The sequence below is a fragment of the Nesoenas mayeri genome (assembly GCF_963082525.1).
Source record: "Nesoenas mayeri genome assembly, chromosome: 2".
In the NCBI taxonomy this organism is placed as follows: domain Eukaryota; kingdom Metazoa; phylum Chordata; class Aves; order Columbiformes; family Columbidae; genus Nesoenas; species Nesoenas mayeri.
In genome coordinates this window covers 45,331,538-45,354,392 of record NC_137543.1, presented here as the reverse complement: position 1 = coordinate 45,354,392, position 22,855 = coordinate 45,331,538, and the positions used below count along the sequence as shown (strand labels likewise).

General features: G+C 40.7%; 1 protein-coding gene across 1 annotated transcript in view; it reads left to right on the top strand.

Moving 5' to 3' along the window:
• SPIDR (scaffold protein involved in DNA repair) overlaps positions 1-22,855 on the top strand; it is a gene marked incomplete at both ends in the record, with an annotated part of 211,942 nt that overhangs the window by 5,035 nt on the left and 184,052 nt on the right. The window contains 4 exons of the mRNA XM_080364135.1: positions 2,779-2,934; positions 3,955-4,033; positions 5,527-5,712; positions 8,404-8,561. Coding sequence (XP_080220261.1) covers positions 2,779-2,934; positions 3,955-4,033; positions 5,527-5,712; positions 8,404-8,561 — 579 coding nt within the window. The remainder of the gene's footprint in view (positions 1-2,778; positions 2,935-3,954; positions 4,034-5,526; positions 5,713-8,403; positions 8,562-22,855) is intronic.

The following is a 22,855-nucleotide window of genomic DNA, read 5'->3' as shown; positions in this document are numbered from 1 at the left end:
TTTCTGCCGGCTTGGTTCCTCATCACCATGTCTGCACGGGGTCTGCCGAGTGCTGAGCTCTTGGGAAGCACAAGTGGGGAAGGGCTGGTCTATCATGAGGCCACCTGCACTGAGACATCCTGGTAGTGGTGCTCTGAAAACCTGAGCAGCGCTGCCCTTACCCAGGATAGTGGAGTGGAGGATTAAATAACACCCTTCTGTTGTTAACAGTCGTTAACTATTAAAACTCTCTTTTTGCCCGTCAGAGCCATGATTATCTAGGTGCCTCTGAAGGAATATTCCCAGCTGTTTAAAAGGCATTCCCAGTGCCATTTCATGTTGCACTCTAACAATCTAAATATAAGCATAACCATCTGTACCATCTAAGCATAACACCAGCTATTTGTTCTACTCATTTCAGCATTTTTTTTACCTTGTCAGCTGTAAGCATACCCTTTCTACCTATGTACCCTAACCCTTCTTACCTAGGGAGATGGAATTAGCATGTAGCTTTTATCCTGTCTGTTTTTATATGGCATTCCCTTCCCAGATCCTGACAGTTGTGCACTACCTCAGCTGCCACATTTTGCTGCTCATCGCCTGCCTCTTACGCTGTGCTCTTTCCTTGCTCCATTGGTATTGCACAGCATAGAGAAATAGAGAAACTGTGTCTGTCAGGATATTTAATGATTTTCAGAAGAACATGGATGAGAAACTTAACAGAGTCATTATCTAGTTCTGTGTTTATTTGGCTACCTAACAATAGAAATATATTACAAAGACTTTTTTTTTATAATAATGAGCATTTGTGTGGCCTTTTCACTTGTTTGCAACTGTTTGCTCTTTTAATTGACCATCGAAAGCAGTGTATCGTAAAGCCGTGCTGAAATGGTAGTGCTGTTGTTGGCACAGATATATATTCTTCAAAACTGGAGTGTCCCATTTAAGACATAAGCTTAGATGAACTGCATTTTACACCGTAAATTTTTGTCTGTAAAGTGCATCTTGCAAAATCATCTTGAAGCTATGAAAACATTTGTATAAGCAGGACTTCTGCACTGGCTGAGGTTGAAAAAAAACCCCACAAAACGAACCAACCAAACAAAAACAAAATTAAAAAATCAAACTAGAGCTGTGCTGTCTGTACTGCTGACTTGGAGCCTGGCGGAGGTGAAGTGTATGTCTCCAACTAGAGTGAGGCCTTGCTGTGACATTTTGACACAGAAACAAAAAGTGTGTCTTGACATGTTTCAGTTATTAGTATTTTCCTCATCCACACTTTCCTCTGTGCAGAGCCAGGAGTACTTACCAAGAGGGCAGCGCAATGCCGACGTTCATGTCTAAGCTGGAAATGCTGTGGGCCAGCATCTTCACTGGGAGGAAAGCAGGATTTAAATTCTCTTGGTGGAATGACATTAACCCTTCTTGTTTAAACCGCTGTAGCCTCCTCACTTGACATAATGTCCTTATTAAAGTGCTTTTGATTCCTTATTTAATACCACATCAGATTCAAGGTTGTGCTTCTCATTTATGTATCTGTGGGAGCCGTTTGACCTTGGTGATGATGACCTCTTGTGGTAGCTGCTTTGCGGTGTAAACACCCACTGCGGTTTTAGAAGAGGTTTTTAGCAAGGCCAGCTGCTGCCAGAGAAAACTGCAAAGCCCATTTGTTTTACTTTCTTCATGCCACGCGACAATAGGACCGACTGACTAGGAGGGTGAATCAAGATGCTGCTCACTGTATGGTCTTGGAAAGTACTTATTCCATTCTTGCAGGCACTCAAAATATATAGAGGAAAGACATACACATTATCAGTTCCAAAATGGACAAAAGTTACCAGAGATTTTTTTTATTTGCATATGTTTCATAGTTCAAAGTGTATATTACAGTCCTGATTGACCAGCCTGACTGAAAATGTACTGATTAACATAACTTTGGAGTAATCCCTAAATACAGAGAGGCACTGTAGTTGCTTGAGAAAGTATATGAAAAGAAGAAAGATACATTCAGGCAGATAATATGGTCGGCATTTTGTAAGATAAGTTTCAGTAGCAGAGTGGGCCAAGATGTTTATTGTGCTCAGGATCAATTTATATGTATAAACTGGGGTAGAATCCTAAAACAATAACTTTGGATGTGGTAACAGGCAATTCTTTCAGCTTCAGCTACTCTCAGACATTAAAATCTATTGTCTGGAATTAGCACTGGATGCTAATCTGCATCCTGTTCTGTGATTTATCTAATAGTCCAAATGACTTCCAGTGTCCCAGGTAAGGGGAAGGCAACATTTTGTGTACCGTTTTTTAAGAAATGGTTGTGAGAACGAATGGAACAAATGTAGTTCTTAAAGCTGAAAGAGTCTGGGGTTTGTTGGTTGGTTTTTATCGGAGACCTGAATAGTTGTTACCTAGTTTGACCTCTGAATAACATAGAATTCAATCAGATAAAATGCGAGTTTGAAGGAATTATTTAGTTAAGATGTATTTTCCTCAGCTGTTCCTGTTCAGGACAATATTTTCAGCTTCACTAGGCAGCTAACAGGTATTACAAATGTAACTTAGATCAACGGAAAGTAGTGTACTTATAAAAAATTAAATATACCCACGACATTTGGGTTGTTATATAATGTTGCATAAAAAATGCTTGCAAATGTTCAAGACTTTTTTTCCCCAGCTTATTAAAAATTTGAACTGATATTTGTAAGTATTCAGAAGAAGTGGCGCTCTGGATTAAGCAAAGTTCACTTGGAAATAATTATGTGTACACAATGTTTTTAATCGGTTAATTTTTCCTTGTAGAGGAAGCGATTTTGGAATGCAGAATGTACACCCTTCCCAGATGAGACACCCCTACAGCTGAAGAAATCGAATGTCAGGACATCAGTGGCTCTTACTTCGATTTCCAACGCGTGGCTTAGGTGTGGGGATGGTTTTCAGAGCACTTCAGTGCTAGAGGTAAAATGCTGGCTTACTTAACGGTGCAGAAGATGCAAACTCACAGTTAAACCAGTTTCCATGCTTGACTGAATTATGAGATGTTGCTTGTTTTGTGTTGTTTCTCAATTAACAGCATATTGTTATATCTGTTAAAGCAGATGAAAATGGAAAACAAGTTTACGTAAGGGCATTGTCTTAATTTTCTGAGCGTACGTTAATATGTTCTAGATAGCAGGTATCACTTGAAAAAAATCAGTAATACACTGAGGGCTACAGAAGTAATTTGACATATGGGATGGAGCACTGCATTTCCTAAAAAATATGGAACAAAAAGACTCTAGTTTGTATCTGAAGATTTTTTGCCAGATCTGAAGAGTATGTTTGCAATAGTGAATTCACTATAGAAAATCCTGCTTTTTGATGACTCTGCAGGTGTGGAAGTTGGTGCTGATGCTCTTTTGGATGATATATCAAATTATGCTTAATTTTTATCTCTGTGTTGGTCTTGTTGGTCATGAACAGAGATGTTCAGCCAGCTCTGAGTGAGGAGTGTATTTTGCTGACAATGATCCTTATCCAAGTTGATTTGCTTTTTCTTCTTCTGGTACTGAGCAGTGACAGTGTTGCATAGCTTATGTGATTTAATAAAATGACAGACAGGGCCACTGAGTGCTTCTTTTTGTAACCTTTGAGTAGGGCACATGCTTTATCAGGCATGCTCTTCCTTCCCACTTTTAACATTTTAATGCTGAAAATACTGGCTCTTGTTCTTCACAAGATCTGATGCGATTCCTCTCACGGTCACAGTAAGTTTGTATTTTCCAAAACAATGAAAATTCGGCTTTTCTATTAACTGTTCTCATGCTTTACTACCTCAGTTATATAGCAGTCTAGTAGAACAGAGAAAAACTAATTTGAAATTGTGCTACTAATTTGTGGTGGATGAATAACAAACAGTTGTGAGTATATTACTATGCGTTAAAATTGTCTTTAATGTCTCGGTGATTAAATCTGTCTCCCTGTCTCTTTTTAATATAGTCTGTGAGATCTACTGATAAGAAATCCAGGATTAGGAAGCATCTTGGACCGCTGTTAACATCTGCTGAAAGTGCAGTAGGTATGTTATAACTTTCATATTAGCATTGTCGGAACATTGTAACTTTGTTTTGCCTTTCATCAAGGTAGAAGTTGGCTCAAAATATTGGTTGCCGCCTTCTTCTGTTATCGTCAGAAGCTAATTTTAATAAGAGACATGGTCACGATGCTATTGTGATTGGGCTCCTCTGTTCACTTAGAGAGCCAGAAATACGTTCTGCAAACCTGCAAGCACTTCAGGTATTGAACAGGTGAAGGAAGCATCACCAACACTGTATATAGTGTGTGTTCTGGCAGGGAGAAGATACTTTAATTCTTCACATTTTTAAGAAGAGGGAGTGAGAAACAACCCTTAGCTGTCTAGGTGGAGGGTGAAATAATTCTCTCCTGCTAGGGACAGACAAGCAGGCATGAGTGAAAACGTGTATTTTGTAGGTATGAGCAACAGATAGAAAACCAGAATTTTGTCAGCCTCCAGCTTTCACGGTCTCCTGTGTGTACACAAGTCTGTTTAATATTGTTACAGAAAAAGAACTCTAGGCATAATAATGAGGAGGAGGAGGACTTGCTGACTCGATTGAGTTCTTTCCCTTTTTGAGTCCAAAGGAAAAAAAGAAAAGAGGCGGCAGTGGCTTCTTCAGTCTTTGTATTTCTGCTTGCTCTAGCAGCCGTGCTGCCTCGGTTGGAGTGGAGTGGCCTACTGGGCACCTTTTGGGGTTCAAAATCATGCTTTTACAGATTTCTGAAAAGAACCTCTGTGTGTTGCAGGAGGAGACATGGTTGTGTTTCTCTCTTTTGGGCCCTCCTGCCTAATTCCAAATCCCCAGTAAGTGTCTAACTTCTCACTTACCTAAAAAACTTCAGGAGTTTTAGGAAGTGGAAAATTCTGCCTTCCTATGATTGCTAATTTTGCATGGTCCACTGTTAAGCATTAGTCCTTTTCTCCTTGCTTTTGTATTAAAAATGATGGAGAAAGGTATTTTGAATTTAAACGTCACACTTCGAAAACAAAACAGCTATTCTTCATTACTCCTGAAAAGCTTAAATTTTTTTTTTCTCTTGAGACAAAACCAGAAAGTCATCTCTACTGATGGCATACTTTATTCGTTTGTTATTCATTGTATAAAACCAGAGAAATCCTAAACTCAGAATTCTAAGGACAGTCTTTATTTAAACCACTTACTATTTTGAAAGGGCACATGTTGGAGCATTAGGACTGTATGTAGAGGACTGTATGTCAGACAGGCATTACTCTCTGCTGAAGGACTGATTGACAGACTCATTGTATAAAAAGAAGCATTAGCATTTATTGTGGAGAACCAAAAGGAAAATAATGCGGGTATGTATAAGAAATACGTGTGATTTCATGTTCCAGTATTAATGTCTGATGCCTGGTGACAGAACTATTTTTTTTTTTTTTCCAGTTCGAAAATAATAGTTTAATTTTTAAGACGTTTAAGTTTAACAATATCATATTTGTGTAACAATCTAACACCTTACAATTCATTTTAATAGGATTTGCTGCTGCTGAAAGCTCTAAGGAGGCTGAGAACATAATATGGACCTCTAGTGGCAGTGATTTTTCAGATGATGAAAGTAAAACACTGATTTCAAGGTTACACAGCAAAAAAAGTCATGCTTTCAAAACAGAGGTATCACCTAGCAGATGTGACTTATTGTTAGAGGACAGTAGTAGTGAAGGTAAGTTCAAACACAAGAAACCTTCTGTCAGCTTCAAGTGCTGTAATGAAAATTCTTTGAGGTCATTCTGACAAAATGACATGATCTAATCCTATTTCAGTTAAATCAATTGGTGTTTTTATCCTGAATTTCATCTGAGTATGGAATAGCTCTTAGTATAAATTATGTACAAAAATTTTAAACTTCGGAATAAAGTAGTTGGGCAGGTTATACATAGAGTAAAGCATGTCAGTGCATGTCAGTTCATTTAAATATATTATAGTTTATTTGTACCACTTTCTTCTCTGTGCTGTGGCACAGATACTTGGGTTGTGAACAGCTTTCTCTGCCTGCCCTGTTCTGCTGGTGATATTGCTCTCTGCCTCTGCTGCCTAGCTGTGGCAGACTTTGCAGCTGCAGATAGCATCATGTTCTGTGATGGGAGTTTTCATTTCAATACACAGTATTCCTTTCTTCTCCTCTTAGCTGCATGATGCGAACAACCATGAGTTTTGTTCTTAGGACGTGCTTTCTAATTCATGGAGCAGGGGATGACAGAGGGGAGAGAAATTGATTTAAAAGTGAGGCTGAAGACAGAAAAATGTTTACTTGTGTGCTCCATTACATAAATGTTAATTAGGAGAGTGTTTAATTTGTATTAGAACTTGTTAGAAAGTATTTTCAGTGACTACTTCCAAAAAAATAAATCAGGTTAGCTTTGAAATACTTCAGCCAGATCTGAAGTATTACAACTAGGCTTGACATCCTGGATGTCTGGCAGTGTTCAAACACCACTGTGAGTTGATTCTTTCATCCATATTTTTGTCATGGATTTAACAGTGTCATTGACGTATCTGATCATTATATTTTATAATGCCTAGTAATTTTCTTTTCTTGTTTTGGAAATGGAAGTACTTTCCATTTTCTAGACTGCAATCTAATACTCACCAGTAATGTTTCTAACCTGCCATTAACATAATTCTATTGCACTTGTTTCCTGCAAGCATATCCTGCAGGTTTTAAGCTTTAATTCTCTTTTTTTAAGGGACAATTCACAGACTTAGTTTTACTCGTGTCACATAGCAAAATTTGGTTTCTCTGTGTAAATGGAGAAACTGTGATGCATTATGTATCTTCTTGAAGGTATTGAGAAAGTCCAATAATTTCCTGTGTTTCTTCTAAACCCAAAAATATATGGAAAGCAATTATTGAAAGCAGCAGGTAGTGAAAGAACTGTAATTTCCATGCTTTTTCAAGTAACCATCATATACAGTAATTACAGTATTGTACGCATGTATCTCTGTGTGTGTGCATATATATGTACAGTTTAAGTATGGGGATAATAGCTGAGAAAGTGTGTTTAAAAGTGACATTTCCCTTTCACGTGAAGTTCACCTGTAGAGACATAGTGTTAGTACTTGAGCGTGGCAAAATAAAACACATTGTCTTGTGTTTTATTAAGGAATTGATATGGCTGTCACAAGTTGCACGTGGCTTGCCACACGGCTTCAAGAGAGACTTCTTTGTGCTACCTGGTCACTGATGTCTGTGTTTAAAATTTCTAATGGAGCTTTCTCATAGTTAGAAAGGCATTCATACACATGAAAAGGCAGAAACACCAGAGCTATGTGTTTATTTGTCTGAGTGACTTCAGAGTTTGCAAGTCCCATGAAGAAACTGGGTATTTAGCCTATGGTAGCACTGCCAAGCCCAGAAGGTGCTGCTGCAGTTCCATGGGTCTGTACAGATGCCTGGAGCATTCTGCAGTTGCCTCCTTTCTCTCCTGCCTCTCCCCTGTATGTTTCTCTTGTGGTGTTAGAAATGTGACTTTAACAAAAGCAAAAAAGCAAAACCAAAAGAGTTTTCATCCTTCCTCCTCCGAATATGCTCATTTATACAAAATACAACAAGATTCTTCCTCTGTGGCACTTGGACCTGCAGGGTGATGGGGCTGCTAGAGCAGCTCAGCTTCTACTGCCTTTAGGAGAGCCTTGGAGGTATGAGTGGAGTTTTAGAGTGGCATTAAACACCACCTGGTTGTGAGGATGGTAGAAGGACTGTTCTGTATCTCCACCTTTGTTTATCGCCTTTTTCTTTTCATAAACTCAGTTTCTTCTTGTGCCTGTTTCTATTAATTTATCCTAAACAATCCTCTGTTTGATATGCAGACCTGTGTATTTAGCCGTGGTATTTTAGGTGAACGTTTCAACTAGCTTTTAAGTTTCTCTGGGGGGGTTACCACTTACAGCAGATGTTGACTGACAACGAATTTTCAGCTGTGCCAGATTGCCAAGGTATTTGCTTAGACCGGTTAACTCTGAACAAGTGCACTTGGAAAATACAGTGCAATTGGGGAAAAAAGAAAGCCTAACTAGAACCTAGGAAAACTAATAACTAAATTAAAAACCCACTACTTACCTAAGCAGTTAAATATACTGCATTCTTGTGGGCAGTACTTTGAAAACTTCTTTAAATGTAATTTATATATCTTTCTTCACAGAAACTTCTATTGTCTGCTAGTAGGATTTAGCTTTTACGAGAGACAGGATCACAAAATAATTCATTGTAAAGATCAGTTGAACGTATGTAAAAAATAAATTTGCACTTTCTCCCAAGTGAGGGATAATTGTAACATTACTCTGTTTGACTCGATGCTTATGAATAATATATGGTGATTAAGATAAATTATTTTTGTAAATATTTTTATTTTAGATGAACCAGAGTTCATTGATTGGGAGAAGGACAGTGATTCTACCGATAGGTGTGATGGATCAGAAAAAGATGACAGCTCACTGGAGATATCAGACTCAGACTCCTGCAACAATCTTAATTCTCTGCCTGTCAAAGAAGAGAATGATGAGCTTTGTAAGGTAAGAAACTCAGGTTAAGAAAAAAGAAGTTTCTTCTATAATTTCTACTGTATAGTTTCCACTATAATATTTGATTGCATTTAATTTGGAGGAACATGAGGTTTTTGCTTACCTCATCTCTTCAGAAGAAATTATGTACACAAGAATTTCAAGGCATTTTCTCTGACTGCCAAACCTCAAAACCAGGCAGTGTCCCACACCTGGAGCTTGGCAGTGTGGTCACTGAGTCACGGTGGCTGAGGCAGGAGGGCACCTCTGGAGATCCTCTAGTCAAACCCTCTGCTCAAAGCAGCATCAGCAGTTGGAGTCTCTCCAGTTGGATTTTGAGTGTCTTCAAGGGTGGAGATTCCACAACCTCTCTGGGCAGCCTCTGCCAGTGTTTGGTCACCCTCACAGTGTGGAAGTTTGTTCTTAAATTTAGATGGAATTCCTTGGATTTTAATGTGTGTACAAAAAGGTGATGAAGCAAGTAGGTTTCTCACTGGAGATACGGTAATCTGGATTTTTTACAGCCCCTGGCTGCCTGTTGCAAATTGATGTCCAAATTTCCAGTAATGTGGTGGGTGAGAGAGTTATCTGTTTATTTTCAGTACTTTGAGACCTTGGCCATATCAAATCCAGCTATCATGACTAGAGCATGTAAGGTACTAACTACAGGACCACCTACATCACTGAAAGGTGATGCGGATTGAAGAGCTCAGGAAAGGGGCAGCAGTGGATATTGAATCATACCAGCTAAAACTTGGTAGTATTTTTTTATTGTAGAAAACATAAATTTATTTATAAAGAAGGCATGTTGTATTGAGTATAAAAGGTGGCAGAAATTTTGATCTTTATTTAGTGTCTTCAGCGCCATGACTTGTATTAAAAGGCTGGAGATTTGACACTATCCTAGGCGAAGTTAACTTTTCACCTCTGGTGCTGGGGGCTGGCTGCACCTGCAATCTTGGAGGATCTGGTCCCATCTGGAATACTGCATCCCGTTTAAGAAGGACAAGGAATTACTGACAAGACTCCAGTGGCAGGCAACAAAGATTATCAGGGATCTGGAGCATCTTTCTTAGGAAAGACTGAGAGCTGGGCCTGTTCAGCCTGGAGAAGGCTGAGATGGGACCTTGTTAATACCTTTAAATATCTCAAGGGTGGGTGTCAAGAGGATGGGACCAGACTCCTTTCAGTGGTGCCCAACAATAGAATGAGGGGGCAGAGGGCACAGACTGAAGCACAGGAGGTTCCATCTGAATATGAGGTGAAACTTCTTTACTGTGAGGGTGCCAGAGCACTGGAACAGGCTGCCCAGAGAGGCTGTGGAGTCTCCTTCTCTGGAGACATTCAAACCCCACCTGGACACATTCCTGTGTGATCTGCTCTGGTGAACCTGCTTTAGCAGGTGGATTGGACTAGATGATCTCCAGAGGTCCCTTTCACCTGGCACAGAGGAGGCTTCAGCTGGAGGGGGAGCGGGTGGGAGGGAGCCGGAGAGCCTTGCTCAGGCAGCCCTGGCCCAGCGAGTCTGGGCTGCCGGCGCTTCCCGGGGCCCCGGAGCAGCTGAGGACACGCAGCCCCGGGCCCGCTCCCCCGGCGGCGCTGGGCCTGCGGGCGGTGCCGAGGCGCTGCGGCGGGGCTCCGGCAGAGGGCGCCGCCGACCCGGGCTGCGCGGCGCTGCCGGGGGCGGGAGAGCGGCGGGGCCGACGCTGGCAGGCTGGCCTGGGCGGAGACGGGCCGCGCATCGGCCGGCGGTGGAGATGGGAACGGGCGCGGCTGTTGCCGCAGCGGATTAAAGCCTTACTTAAATCCGTTTAAATTTATGTATCGATTCTTTATTAAAAGTCACTGTGAGAGAGTATGATGCCGTGGCCACACGTGACCTGGCTTCTGGCTCGACCACATAGGTGTCCATAGCAGTTTAGCATCTGTAGCTCAGAGTTCAGCAAGGGCTCATCAGTCACCTGAACGCAGGGTGTAGCATGGAGGGAGCTGGTCTTTTCTCCCAAGCAGCAAGTGATAGGACACGAGGAAATGTCCTCAGGTTGCACCAGGGGAGGTTTGGGTTGGATATTTGGAAAAATTTCTTCACAGAAAGGGTTGTCAGGCATTAGAGCAGGCTGCCCAGGGAAGTGGTGGAGTCACCATCCCTGGAGGTGTTTAGAAGGTGTTTAGAATCAGGTTCTTAGGGACATGGCTTAGTGCTAGAGTTAGGTTACGTTATGGTTGGACTCGATGATTCTGAGGGTCTCTTCCAGCTGAAATGATTCTATGATTCTATTCTACGAAGTACTTTTCAGGTTTGTGAGGAGTTGATTTAAAGTATCTCCAGTCCTGGGTGACAGAAGAGACTACACAGTCTGCATAAACCTGGGAAAGTCCTGGGATTTATGCAAGCAGTAAAAGTTGTTCTGCTTTTATTGTACTAGCATGACTTACCCCAAGGTAGATGGACAGTTGGATAAATGTTATGAGACACATTCATATTAGTAAATGGTGCTCATGAGAGGGCTTTTTCAGACGTAACTGTACTTTAGTAAAAGTTTTTAACTCTAACCAGAATAGTTATGCTACTACAAAAGATATGGCTACCTTGAGAATCTAAGGATGCCTTTGCAGATTTCCATTTTCCCCTTCCCAGCTGGAGTGCTGTGCAGTGGGAGCTTTCATGGGTGGTCATCCTTACCAGGAAACTTTCTTCTGGGAATTTGGTGTATGCAGGAGGGTAAATCCTCAGCAATTGCTGTGGCTGTTGCAGTCTTAGTTTTGCTTTACTTGGGATATGCTGTTTTCCTAGAAAAAAAAAATGCAGGCAAGCTGTTTGATTGAGAGGTTTCCAAGAGAGAACAGAAAAGCAGTGTTCACTATAGGAGGTCATTTGCTGTATGAGTATTCTTTAAAAGGGCCTGTTAATTATGTTGCCTAGTTAATAGTAGGGGAAGGAAAAAAAGCCAAATGTTGCTATATCATAATTTTTGTGGTATTTACTAAATCTCCGGAACCTAATGGAGTGTGTGGATAATCAAAAGACCATGAAATTTATTTTACCCCACTTCAAAATATGCCAAATACCAAGAGGTCCTGGAGGTTTAGGATTGCTGCCAAAATATCTTTATGGTAGTATTTACCCATGGTAGGGCTGTACTAGGTTTGTAATGGGAAATCTCAAAAAATGAATAACTTCGCGGCTTTTTTTCCTGTGTACATACCAACAGATCTAATTTGAAAATGACTTCTATTCAGTGATAATTAACTACATAGAAAGACTTCATGTATTGTTTTGGTATGAAGATAAAACTCTCGCTTATCTGAAGGTTGTAAAACTACAGTCACGATTCAGTTTATGTTCTAAGTCCCTGTACTATGTCTTGCCTATCAACTCGCCGCCTTTGATGTGTAAAGCTGCTTGATAGAGGATAATGAGGAAGGCAAGTTGAAGCTGGTCTTGTGGTGAGCAGTAGTTAGCTTATTTTTGGTTTTGGTTCAATTCAGAATTTTTGAAGAAAACGTGCAAGATATGATGTGGTCATGCTTGATTTTGTATACTTTTAGGGGGTGGGAGACTTATTTTTTTTAATTTTTAACTTTCCTTTGACCTATAGCTGGTGATGCAGGACAAAGATCTGGCAAGACTTGATACCAGATGGTTTTATTCTGTGAGTTCCTCTGCTTCAGGTTGCCTGTGGTGGATACTTAATTTGAACTTTTTCTTGGAGACTATGGTGCTAAAATAAAAATTAACATTAATGGTTAATATTTAAGCATACATGTTTTCTAGAAAAGTAATCACCTCAGAATTGATCCAACATATTTTTATGCATTGATAATGACCATTTTTTGCCTGACTTGCACAGAGACCTTGTCTCATGAGCTGAAGTTACATATTTTATAAGAATTGTTCAGCTCTAAGCTATTTTCAACTTCTAAATGTTTTAATACTAGACGTTAAATGAAATTTAATGCTCCTGTATGTTAATTCATGTCTCCTGCCATACTGCAGGAACCTTCTCTGGCTCTGTGCACTGAGTGGCATCATCTTCCATACTCAGATCCCTTCTTAAAACACCTGTAACTCAATCTCTTAAAGTAGGCCAGTGTTTTTCTGGAGTATATAATTTTGGTATCTTACAGAGTATGGTCTTTTCTTTTTTTGTTACGCATGTTAAATCTACTTATCTGTTTCTGATGGGCAGCCAGATTTGCTTGCTTTATATGCAAGGCGAGTGAGATTTATCCCAGAATGGTGTGAGGAGAATTTTTTGCCCTTGTATTGCTAATGTGTAGGAATTAGGTAGTCTTCTGTACTTGCTCTGTAGCACTAATAAAGTTTTAACTGGTTACAGCAGTCCCTCTTTATTGCAGAACACACTAATAAGCTTGTCTGCTCATCTTAACTTCTAATTTGGCTGAAGATTCATCAAAAAGCCACAAGGTTAAGAACTCATTTCTTTTAAATAAATACAGAATGGTAATACGCCCAGAGTATCTTGCTGTATGTTGACAGACAACTGAAAAAGCAAATTGCCATATTTTATATGTTTCAAAACTTTGTTAAATGAAACACCATCATGTTCTCAGCTCTCTACAGTGCTGTGGGCTATGTGTGCTGACAGTGGGTGATCTGATGTGATGTTGTTGAGTCTTTTGCAAAAATTGTTGTAATCTTGTGCAAAAGGTTAATATTTGCGTTTTCCCTGAGTGAAGAACACGTTATTTGAGAAGTCCTTCATGTGCATGGATCTATGTCAGTGTATGTCTTTTACCTGAGGCCTTCTCATCTGTGAAAATAAGGTTCACTCAGTTGCTTAGTTCAAGGCTTTATCGCTGTCTTAACGTTGCCTTTAAATATCTCAAACTCTGTCCTTCTGTGAGGGGGATTCAGCACACCTAATGAAATTCTAAAGAAATCACTTAAAGGGTGAGTGGGCCAAGATTTTCCTGTTATTTCTGGGCCTGCTTTCATGTCCTTACTCTCTTGATCCATTATAATGGTAGTTATAACTATCATTTGCTTCGTAATTAGATTTAAGTCTAGAACTATTGTTGTGTAACAGAATTTAAAATAGGTTATCTCAAGGTAGGGAATCATTATTATGGCAAATGGAATTTGTGTCATCCTGTCAGACTGATGACTTAACTCTGATAAAGGGTGATGATACGACCATGTTATTGCAAACAATTATTTTTGTCAGTCCATTACCGAAGGAAGCTTATTAGAATATATACAAGAATACCCACAAGCATACTATTATTTCTAAATGTGCACTTCATGGAATAATTCAGGTTGATAGGGACTTCAGAACATCTCCAGTTCAACCTGCACAAAGCAGGCTCAGGTGCAAGATCAGACAAGGCCGCTTAGTGCTTTATCCAGTTGGATCTTGGAAAACTCTAAGGATGGAGACAGCATAACCAGTCTGGGCAACATCCTTCTTTCCCTGCCTCTCTTCTCACTGTTTCCCCAAAAACCGGAACCGTACTTTTCTGAGTAGAACTTGTCTTTTCTAGCAGGGCTCTTCAGGTGGGGTTTTAGACATGACTGTTAATCAAAAGACTGCAAGTTAATAGAGGTGCAGAAACAAATGCTTCTGCATTCATATCAGCAAGGTGGAATGATTGATATCTGAACTGCTAGACAAAACTTAACTTGTGTACCAGCTGCTTTCTGCTGCATCCCACCTGCAAGGATTAGTTTTAAATCAGGATTGAAGATGCTAATTTAGCTAATTCCTAACTGGCTCAAATGTTCCTTGCTTTGATGGTTTGAAGCATCCTGGGAAGACTTTTCTTTATAATTCTGAGAGACAGAAGTTCAAATCTTAGTGTAGCTGAACCAGTTCATTATCTTCCTCAAGGATGACACAGTCAGTCATATGAGTGTCTTGACACTCATTAAGTGTCTTTCTGGTGGTGTAGAAATGTTGGAAGTCCATGGTGCCTGTTTTGAAGGAAGTTTCTGTGATCATGGTTGCTACACTTGCAGGTGCTTGCATATATGTGTGTCTGCTTTTGTGGGTGTTGCGGAGTGTCACGGAGGTAGCTGTGCTTCTTTATGCCTAGTTTGTGAAATTCTCCAGATGTCTTATTATCTAAATGTAATGGCGACTCCTGTGTGCCATGTCCTGGGTGTACAAAATCTGATGGATCACAGGAGCTACCACAGTGACATAAACAGACTTTAGACCTTGTGCTGTCATTCCCAGACTGTATTTTTCTGTTGTTTAAGCACCAGGCTGTTTGTGCATGCTAATCCAGGCCCTCTGCTTTGTATAACTTAAGGCTTCAGCTGAGCCAAATGTTCTTTCTTGCACAGCTCTGGAGAGGAACAACTTTAGGTACAGCTGACAGCATTGCTATCTCAGCATCCGTGTACCAAATGTCCCCCTCTTTGCTGTCTTCCCCCCCCCCCCCCATGTTTGCCTGGTGATTTAAACAAGATTCAAGTGGCCTGTGTTAGTTTTCCTGCAGCACACATCTGCGTTTCCTCAGGCCTGGCATCTCTGGGCATTGTAGCTCTCTTCACAGCACTGCAGAGGGGCTTCAGGAGTACTAGGGAGAAGCAAAGTGACGTATGTTTGCACCATCAGGGCCCTGACCTCCATCTCAAGATGTGAAGCTAAGAAAGGGGGTCTCACCTGTCTCCCTTTGGTAGCCTGACTGGTGCTCAGCAGAAGAGGCTACAGGGAAGAGATGGGCATGTGCTGCCAGGAGTGCAGTGCTCCAGGTTCCAGTATAAGTTGGGGAATGACCTGTTAGAGAGCAGCGTAGGGGAAAGGGACCTGGGTGTCCTGGTGGACAGCAGGATGACCATGAGCCAGCACTGTGCCCTTGTGGCCAGGAAGGCCAATGGCATCCTGGGGTGTATTAGAAGGGGAGTGGTTAGTAGGTCAAGAGACATTTTCCTCACCCTATACTCTGCCCTGGTGAGACCACATCTGGAATATTGTGTCCAGTTCTGGGCCCCTGAGTTCCAGAAGGACAGGGAACTGCTGGAGAGAGTCCAGCAGAGGGCAACAAACATGATTAAGGGAGTGGACATCCTCCTGTATGAGAAAAGGCTGAGGGAGCTGGAGCTCGTTAGCTTGGGAGAAGAGGAGACTGAGGGGTGACCTTATTAATGTTTATAAATATGTAAAGGGTGAGTGTCACAAGGATGGAGCCAGGCTCTTCTCAGTGACAACCAATGATAGGACATGGGGCAATGGATACAAACTGGAACACAGGAGGTTCCACTTAAATATGAGAAGAAACTTCTCCACAGTGAGGGTGACAGAACACTGGAACAGGCTGCCCAGGGAGGTTGTGAAGTCTCCTTCTCTGGAGACATTCAAAACCCGCCTGGACGCCTTCCTGTGTAACCTCATCTAGGTATTCCTGCTCTGGCGGAGATATTGGACTAGATGATCTTTTGAGGTCACTTCCAATGCCTGACATTCTGTGATTCTGTGAAAAGGATAAAGCCAGAGGAGTTAACAACATTAACAGAAAGTGAAGGTGTTTCTGCACCTCTAATGAGAATCTCTGTTGTTTGCCATTATGGATCATTTGCTAATAGTTTTGCGCTCTGCAAAGAGCCATGAGGACTGTGAGAAAGCTGCTGGGTTTTGATTTGTCCAACTTTTTCTTCATAACTAATTCCTGTAGATATGTATCTCCAGACTCCTCAGGCCAAATTGGAGGAGAGATTGGTTTGAATTTGTTTGAAATCCTTTTTGAAGGAAATGGTGAAAGAGAAGTTTTAGTGGAGTGCATAAGACCAATCTTAAACGTTTCTTGTTCTGAAATATGTGCTTTCTAAATACTGTGGTTCTGGAAGGAGACCTGAACAGAGTAGATTCACTAGTAGCTTGAATTCTTTAAAAACCTTTGCTTCAGTCTTCCTCGTAGGTTGTCACTTTATTTTAAAAATAATTTCATGATCTTTCAGTGGCTGCTCCTGTAACCCTTCATGCCGGTTTGTTTCAAGCAAAGGCCTGAATATATCAGGGAAAGTAAAATGCTCTTTTACTACCAGGCATGTTTGTTGCATCTAGTGGCGAAGAAAATGTTTCTTGGCCTTTTAAGGCACCTGGTGTAGTTGCAGCTTGCATCTTCTCACAAGTGACCCTTACTGGTCTAGGAGTTTGTGGCAGCTATGCAAGAAACGCATATGTATGGCTATCTGGAAAAAAATGCATGTGTAATACTGCTTATAGAATGGCTATTAAGTGAAAAGAAGATATTTAAATGTCCAAGATAAACCGGTTCCTGGTAGAACAAGTAAAACATGAGGTATACAAAAATCATCCAACTATCCCTTTATTTAGGCTTCATCTTCTTCAGAGTTTGTCACTTTTCACCAAAACAGAACTGTTCCTTTGGTGGTAAGGATTTGTATATATAGGCTCTTTGTAGAATCTACTGAACTGTGAAGATCATAGAATCACAGATCATAGAATGGTTTGAGTTGGAAGGGACCTTAAAAATCATCCAGTTCCAACCCCCTGCCGTGGGCAGGGACACCTTCCACTAGACCAGGTTGCTCAAAGCCCCATCCAGCCTGGCCTGGAACATTTCCAGTGATGGGGCATCCACAGCTTCTCTGGGCCACCTGTTCCAGTGCCTCACCACTCTCATGGTGAAGAATTTCTTCCTTATATTTAATCTAAATCTTCCTTCTTTCAGTTTAAAGCCATTGCTCCTTCTCCTATCACTACCTGCCCTTGTGAAAAATCCCTCTCTAGCTTTGTTTTAGGTCCACTTTAGGTACTTGAAGGCTGCTACAAGGTCTCCCTGGAGCCTCCTCTTCTCCAGGCTGAACAGCCTGTACTCTCTCTCAGCTTTTCTTTGTAGAAGAGGTGTTTCATCCCTCTGATCATCTTGGTGGCCTCCTCTGGCCCCTCTTCACCAGGTCCTTGTCTCTCCTGTGCTGAGAACTGCAGAGCTGGATGCAGAAATCCATGTGGGGTCTCATGAAAGTGGAGTAGAGGGGCAGAATCACCTCCCTCAATGTCCTGGTCATTCTGCTTTTGATACAGCCCAGGACACAGTTGGCTTTCTGGGCTGTGAGCACACATTGGCGGCTCATGTTGAGATATCAGTGAGATATGGAAAGAAATTAAAAATATCTTAGAAAACACAGGAAGACGGAAGTTTAAAAACTTCTGTACTAACCTTGGGGTTATTATGAAAACCCCAAGGTTTTTCCAGTGTGTTTCTCCCCCTCTTAGTGGATGAAGCTGTTGTACATCTGTACTTGTTTTTATCTTGCATGGAAGGAGGCAGCTATGTGGGGTTTTTATTTTGTGGGGTTTTCTTAAGTCATGCTACTGTATCTTTTGCTTGGAAGGAATGCAGTTTGATAGTATGGGGAACAGGACGTTTGTTCTTGACTCCCATTGCAATGTGGAAATATGTTGGGCAGATAAAAGAGGAGTAAACGAGGGCAAAACAAATGGAATAAGACTGAGAATGTTTATGATAAAACTTAAGAAATTTGGAGGTGGGAACTTTTGTTTTGGGGGGGTGGCTTTCTTGGAGACAATGAGTTGGGACTGGGGTGGGGTGAAATCTTAGTGTCTCTCATATCCAGTTTGGCAGGGTCTATGTCATGTTTTGTTGCTGTTGCTTTGTGATAAACAGTTTCTATACAAACCTCTGAATCATCTGTAGATGACAATTCAGATTTACAGTTGTTTTGTTATCAGGACACTTACATTCCAGACTAATAACCCTAGTGACTGCTTAACCCTTTCTATGGAAATGGTCTATAGCGATGGGCTAGAACTCTGTAACTGTAACATGTCAAAGAGGATTTTGTCTGCTCTGCAGGAATCTGTTAACACACACTCATGTAAATGCCAGCTGCATATAACCATGCTCCCACGCTTTTTTTTTTTTCCATTTAGTGTATCACTGTTTGCCTTCAGACCAGGGCAGCAGCCTTGACTGCTTGGTGGTTTTGTCTTTGTCCTCAGTCTCATAATCTGTTACTTTATATGATATCTCTTCCACTACTGCCAACTCCAGCCCAGCTTTGTTATTCCCTTCTTGGACACATGAAGAAGCTGTTCCACCTGGCTGTTGATTCCCTGCTCAGTCCCAGCACAGTGACATACTTTTTGACTCAGTCCCAGTCATCCTCCTCCCACTCTGTCTCCTCTTCCAGGCATGGTCACTATTTCAGTCGCTTGTCCCCATTCACCCTCACCTGGTCGTTGCTCCGTCTCAGTTCACTGGTTCTCTCTTGCCTAATACAACTGTTTAGTTCTGTGCCACCAAATGCTGTCATCTGATTGCAGCTCTTCAGATATGGTGGCTGCAGCAGCTCCTCACATCATGAGTCTCACTGGTGCAGTGCTATTGTGGCAGCCTCTCCAGTGTTCTGCACACAATGACTCTTGTTTCTTTGTGTGTTTTTCTTGTCATTACACTGGTGGAGGAAAGTTCTTTTCTCCCTCTGAAGGTATCCTGGTGGTGCTGCTGGGAAGTTTGATGCTTCTGAGAGGAAATGGCTTGTTGGTATTTTGCAGACACCTGGAAATGGGACCGTTGAAGCTAAGTGAGAAAAGCAGATCGGAACTGTCTGCTTGTGAAGGCAAACACAATGGGCAGAACAGCTTCATCCTGACATAAAGCAGTCATGGACAAGAAGGATTGAGGTTTGCGTTGGGGTTTAACTACTCTGAAAGGCTGCTAAAAACAATTCAATTTTAAAAATCCATTAAGTTTGCACATCAGCTGTACTTGTGGAGGCTAGTTTTGGTCCTGTCATTCATGAGAGAAAAAAAGGTGTGGTGGAATTAGAAAAGCTTTGGAGCAAGTTGGTAAGAGTGATCAGATGTATCGGATGTTTTCTGCATGATAAGAAATTCTGTAGAATAGAAACCTTCAGCCTCAAGAAGAGTTTGCTGTGGAGAGGACATGAAAGAAACCCATGAGTCACAAATAGATAAAGTAAATGAAATTACTAGGTACTGCATTGATCTAGGAGACATCAAGTGAACGTAGCAGGTTGATTCAACATTAAAAAGGAGTTTGTTCATCTGACCATATGAGCTGCGGAGTTCCTTGCCACAGGATTATATAGATGCTGGAAGATTACATGGGTTCAAAGCTAATTGGACAAACTCATGGAAGACAAATCTGTTAAGGATTAAATACAAAGATCTTGCATCTAGTTGAAGCCGCAAACCGGAATCGGGGAGACTGTTCTGTGGCAGCGTTGCCACATGCTTGTCCTGTTTTAAACTCTTCCCTAAACATCTGACATTAATCATTGTTGGAGGCAAAAGTTAGGGGCTACAATAATCCTTGGTATATTCCCCTACAGCTGTTCCCATGTTTGCGTGCTGTGGGCTTTTCAGCATGCATGAATTTTGTCCTGTGTCCATTGCCACCCTCAGTGCTTTCTCTGCAGAGCAATGGAGAAGTCACATACCAAAACACGATGTTGCAAATGGGTCCCCACTTGGTGCAGTGCCGCAGGTCCCCTTTGTAGCTCTAATTCTTTACCATCTGTTGCTCTGTGTTGCTTCTGCAGGGTGTTTTTTTCAGTCTTGTTTACGATTACCTCATGTTTTTAATAAAGCTTTTTGAACAGACATGGGGATGGCAAAGAGCCTTTGAGGCAGCATAGATTTTGTAGAGGGTGATGGCTGCAGCCAAACTTGCCTAGGGAAAGGTTTAGGTTCCCTGGAGTGAGCTGGTGACAGGCTTCACAGACTAGGTTTCTTTAACTTGCTTGATTGGGTGACGGAGAAGTGCAAAGGTAAGGTTTTGTTTGTTTGTTTTTAATGGAAATCTTTAATTTTTATTACTTAAAAACATCGGTGATGCTGAGTTTCATTGCGAATTTGGTATGTTCCAGTAATGAAGTGATTTGTCTAGGATATGAAGCACTCCAGGATCTCTGGGAATGGAAAGACAGTATAACTAGCAGTACAAAAAGAGTAAATACTATAAATCCACAATACTGATCTTTCTTTCTGGGGTAAGTAGTGTAATTGCAGCCACCTTTCGGAACATATATGTGTGTATAATGGTGTGGGCTGAAATTGGAAATAGGTGCATAACACTAAAGTAATAAAGTGTTATTCATGAACTACTGACACAGGATTATATTGGGGGTTCATCTAGCTTGGCTCCCAAATTTATAATAGTATTGGGAGAAAAGTGTAAGTCTATGTTAAATGTTGTGTGGTGGCAGAAGGGAGGATCTGTTGCAATTTAGGTGCCTGCTGAGCCAGAAGTTGCATTGACAATATTAAGTCTGAGAGATATTATGAATTCTATCTTTCAATAGCTTGCTCAGTCCCTTTCTGAACCAATTTAAGTTTGTGGTCTCCAGACATTTGGGGGCGGGGGAGAAGGCGGGTGGATACCCCAGTCTAATAATGCATTATGTGTTTAAGACAGAATTAGAGAAAAGACCATTTAGTTGTGGCAATTGCAGATAAAGCATTGTACTTCCTTGCGCTCTGTTCTTTGCAGACATCTATAGAGTAAAGAACTAACAATATTACAGACAGCAATATAACAGTTTTATAGAGCTGCTTGTAAAACCAGATTATATAGCTGCATACCAGGAAATGTCACAAATGTTGAGCTTTGGCTAACGTGTTCCTCCTTTACAGGACTTAACATGATCATCCTTACAATGCAAGATACCTGTGGTGTGTTGGGAGGATAGAAGAGTTTTTGTATGGCTTTTAATTACTGTTTTAGAAAGGAAGGGTCAAGGCAGCTCTTTGCACTAAGAAGCTTTGTCATCTGCCTCAGCCTGTAGTTATCAGAGGAGGAAGAGATGAGGAGAGAAAGAGATGTATTGTTCTCTTACATAGTTTGTGAGAGAAGATTGGATTAAAAATATCAGGTTATGTAGACTTTTCAAAGGATTAGAATATTAGTATGAACTTGGGACAAGGAAATAAACCAGGACATAATTGCCACTCTCATGTGCCTAAAAAGCAGTGAGCCAGACATCAGATTATAAAATTGTCAGTTTAAACAACAACAAAATCAATGTTTTTACAAGCAACAAATCTGAAAAAAAAATGCAGGAGGGTGATTATTCCCATATAATTTTTAACCTTTACATGTACTTGAGTCTCATTTTCCACATTTTTTTTTCCCTTGCAAACAGTAGAGCTAGATTTTACATTAGTTTTGATTGGTGGTTTACACTACCTACAGTTTAAAGATTCTGTGATTGCTTAAGTGGCCATCAGAAGAGTGCAGAGAATTGTTTTCTTACATGGCTTTACAATTTTGGAAAATGGTTCCCATGCATATTGATGGTTTCTTAAATCTAATGAGCTCAAAGCAGAAACTACGGGAAAATATCTGTTTTGATTTCTTCAATTTTTAGACAAAACATAATTACCAAAAAAGATGAATCATCACTGTTGTTGATAATGAGGATGCTAAGTTGATTCATCACTTTCACGTATGAGTCTAAGTGAAAAATATTGCACATATTGCCTTGGTTCTATTGTGCATGCTGAGTATTTATAAATATTTAAGTTAGTTAACATCATCACAACACAGGTCATTATGTTGGGAGCTAAGTGCAAGAAATAATTGGAGAAATGATGGAAAGGAAAATCAGGACATGATTTTACATAGTACTGTAAGGCAATGCAACTTCTGTGCCGCACTTGTGGTGCAAGACACTTCTTAAAAACAAGAATGACAGTGAGATTTAAGGAGGGGGGAAAAAACCCAAGAAGTTGTACTACATTATCATAAAGTACTGCACGTGTTTTGTTGTTGTTGTTGTACGTATAACTTTGCAACTACCTTGAACATTCTAAGGTTGGCATTTCTGTATGTTTAATTAAGCAGTTGCTTGTGGATAATGACTTCAAAAACTTGACTGAAAAAACACTGGAAATTGTCTGCATGCAAATTGCATGTTCTTTTAATTCTACTCTGCTGTTACTTAATTGCTATAAATTAATTTGTAAGCATTTTGTGAAGTGGTGGTGGAAGTTTTCTATCAGTCTTGCATGCTTCAGACACTCTGAACAGTCAAAAATAATAATATAGAGCATAATAATTCAGCTTTGACACAGTCATGATCCTTGTCGTCATCACACATCTGAAAAAGTAAGACTACTGGTGCTATAATGTATTGTGTTTTATTCTAATATTTTGAGCAGGGAGGGATGATTTAAGAGACCACTGAATGCTAATTTCTTTTGCTTTGTTACCATGCGTATTTTAAATGGAAGAACAGCAAATGGATTTAATTTTTATGAGATTTGCAGCCAGTAGATCTTAAAAATTCTCCATCTGCTTGTTAGCCGCACTGTGCTCCAGTTTCAAAA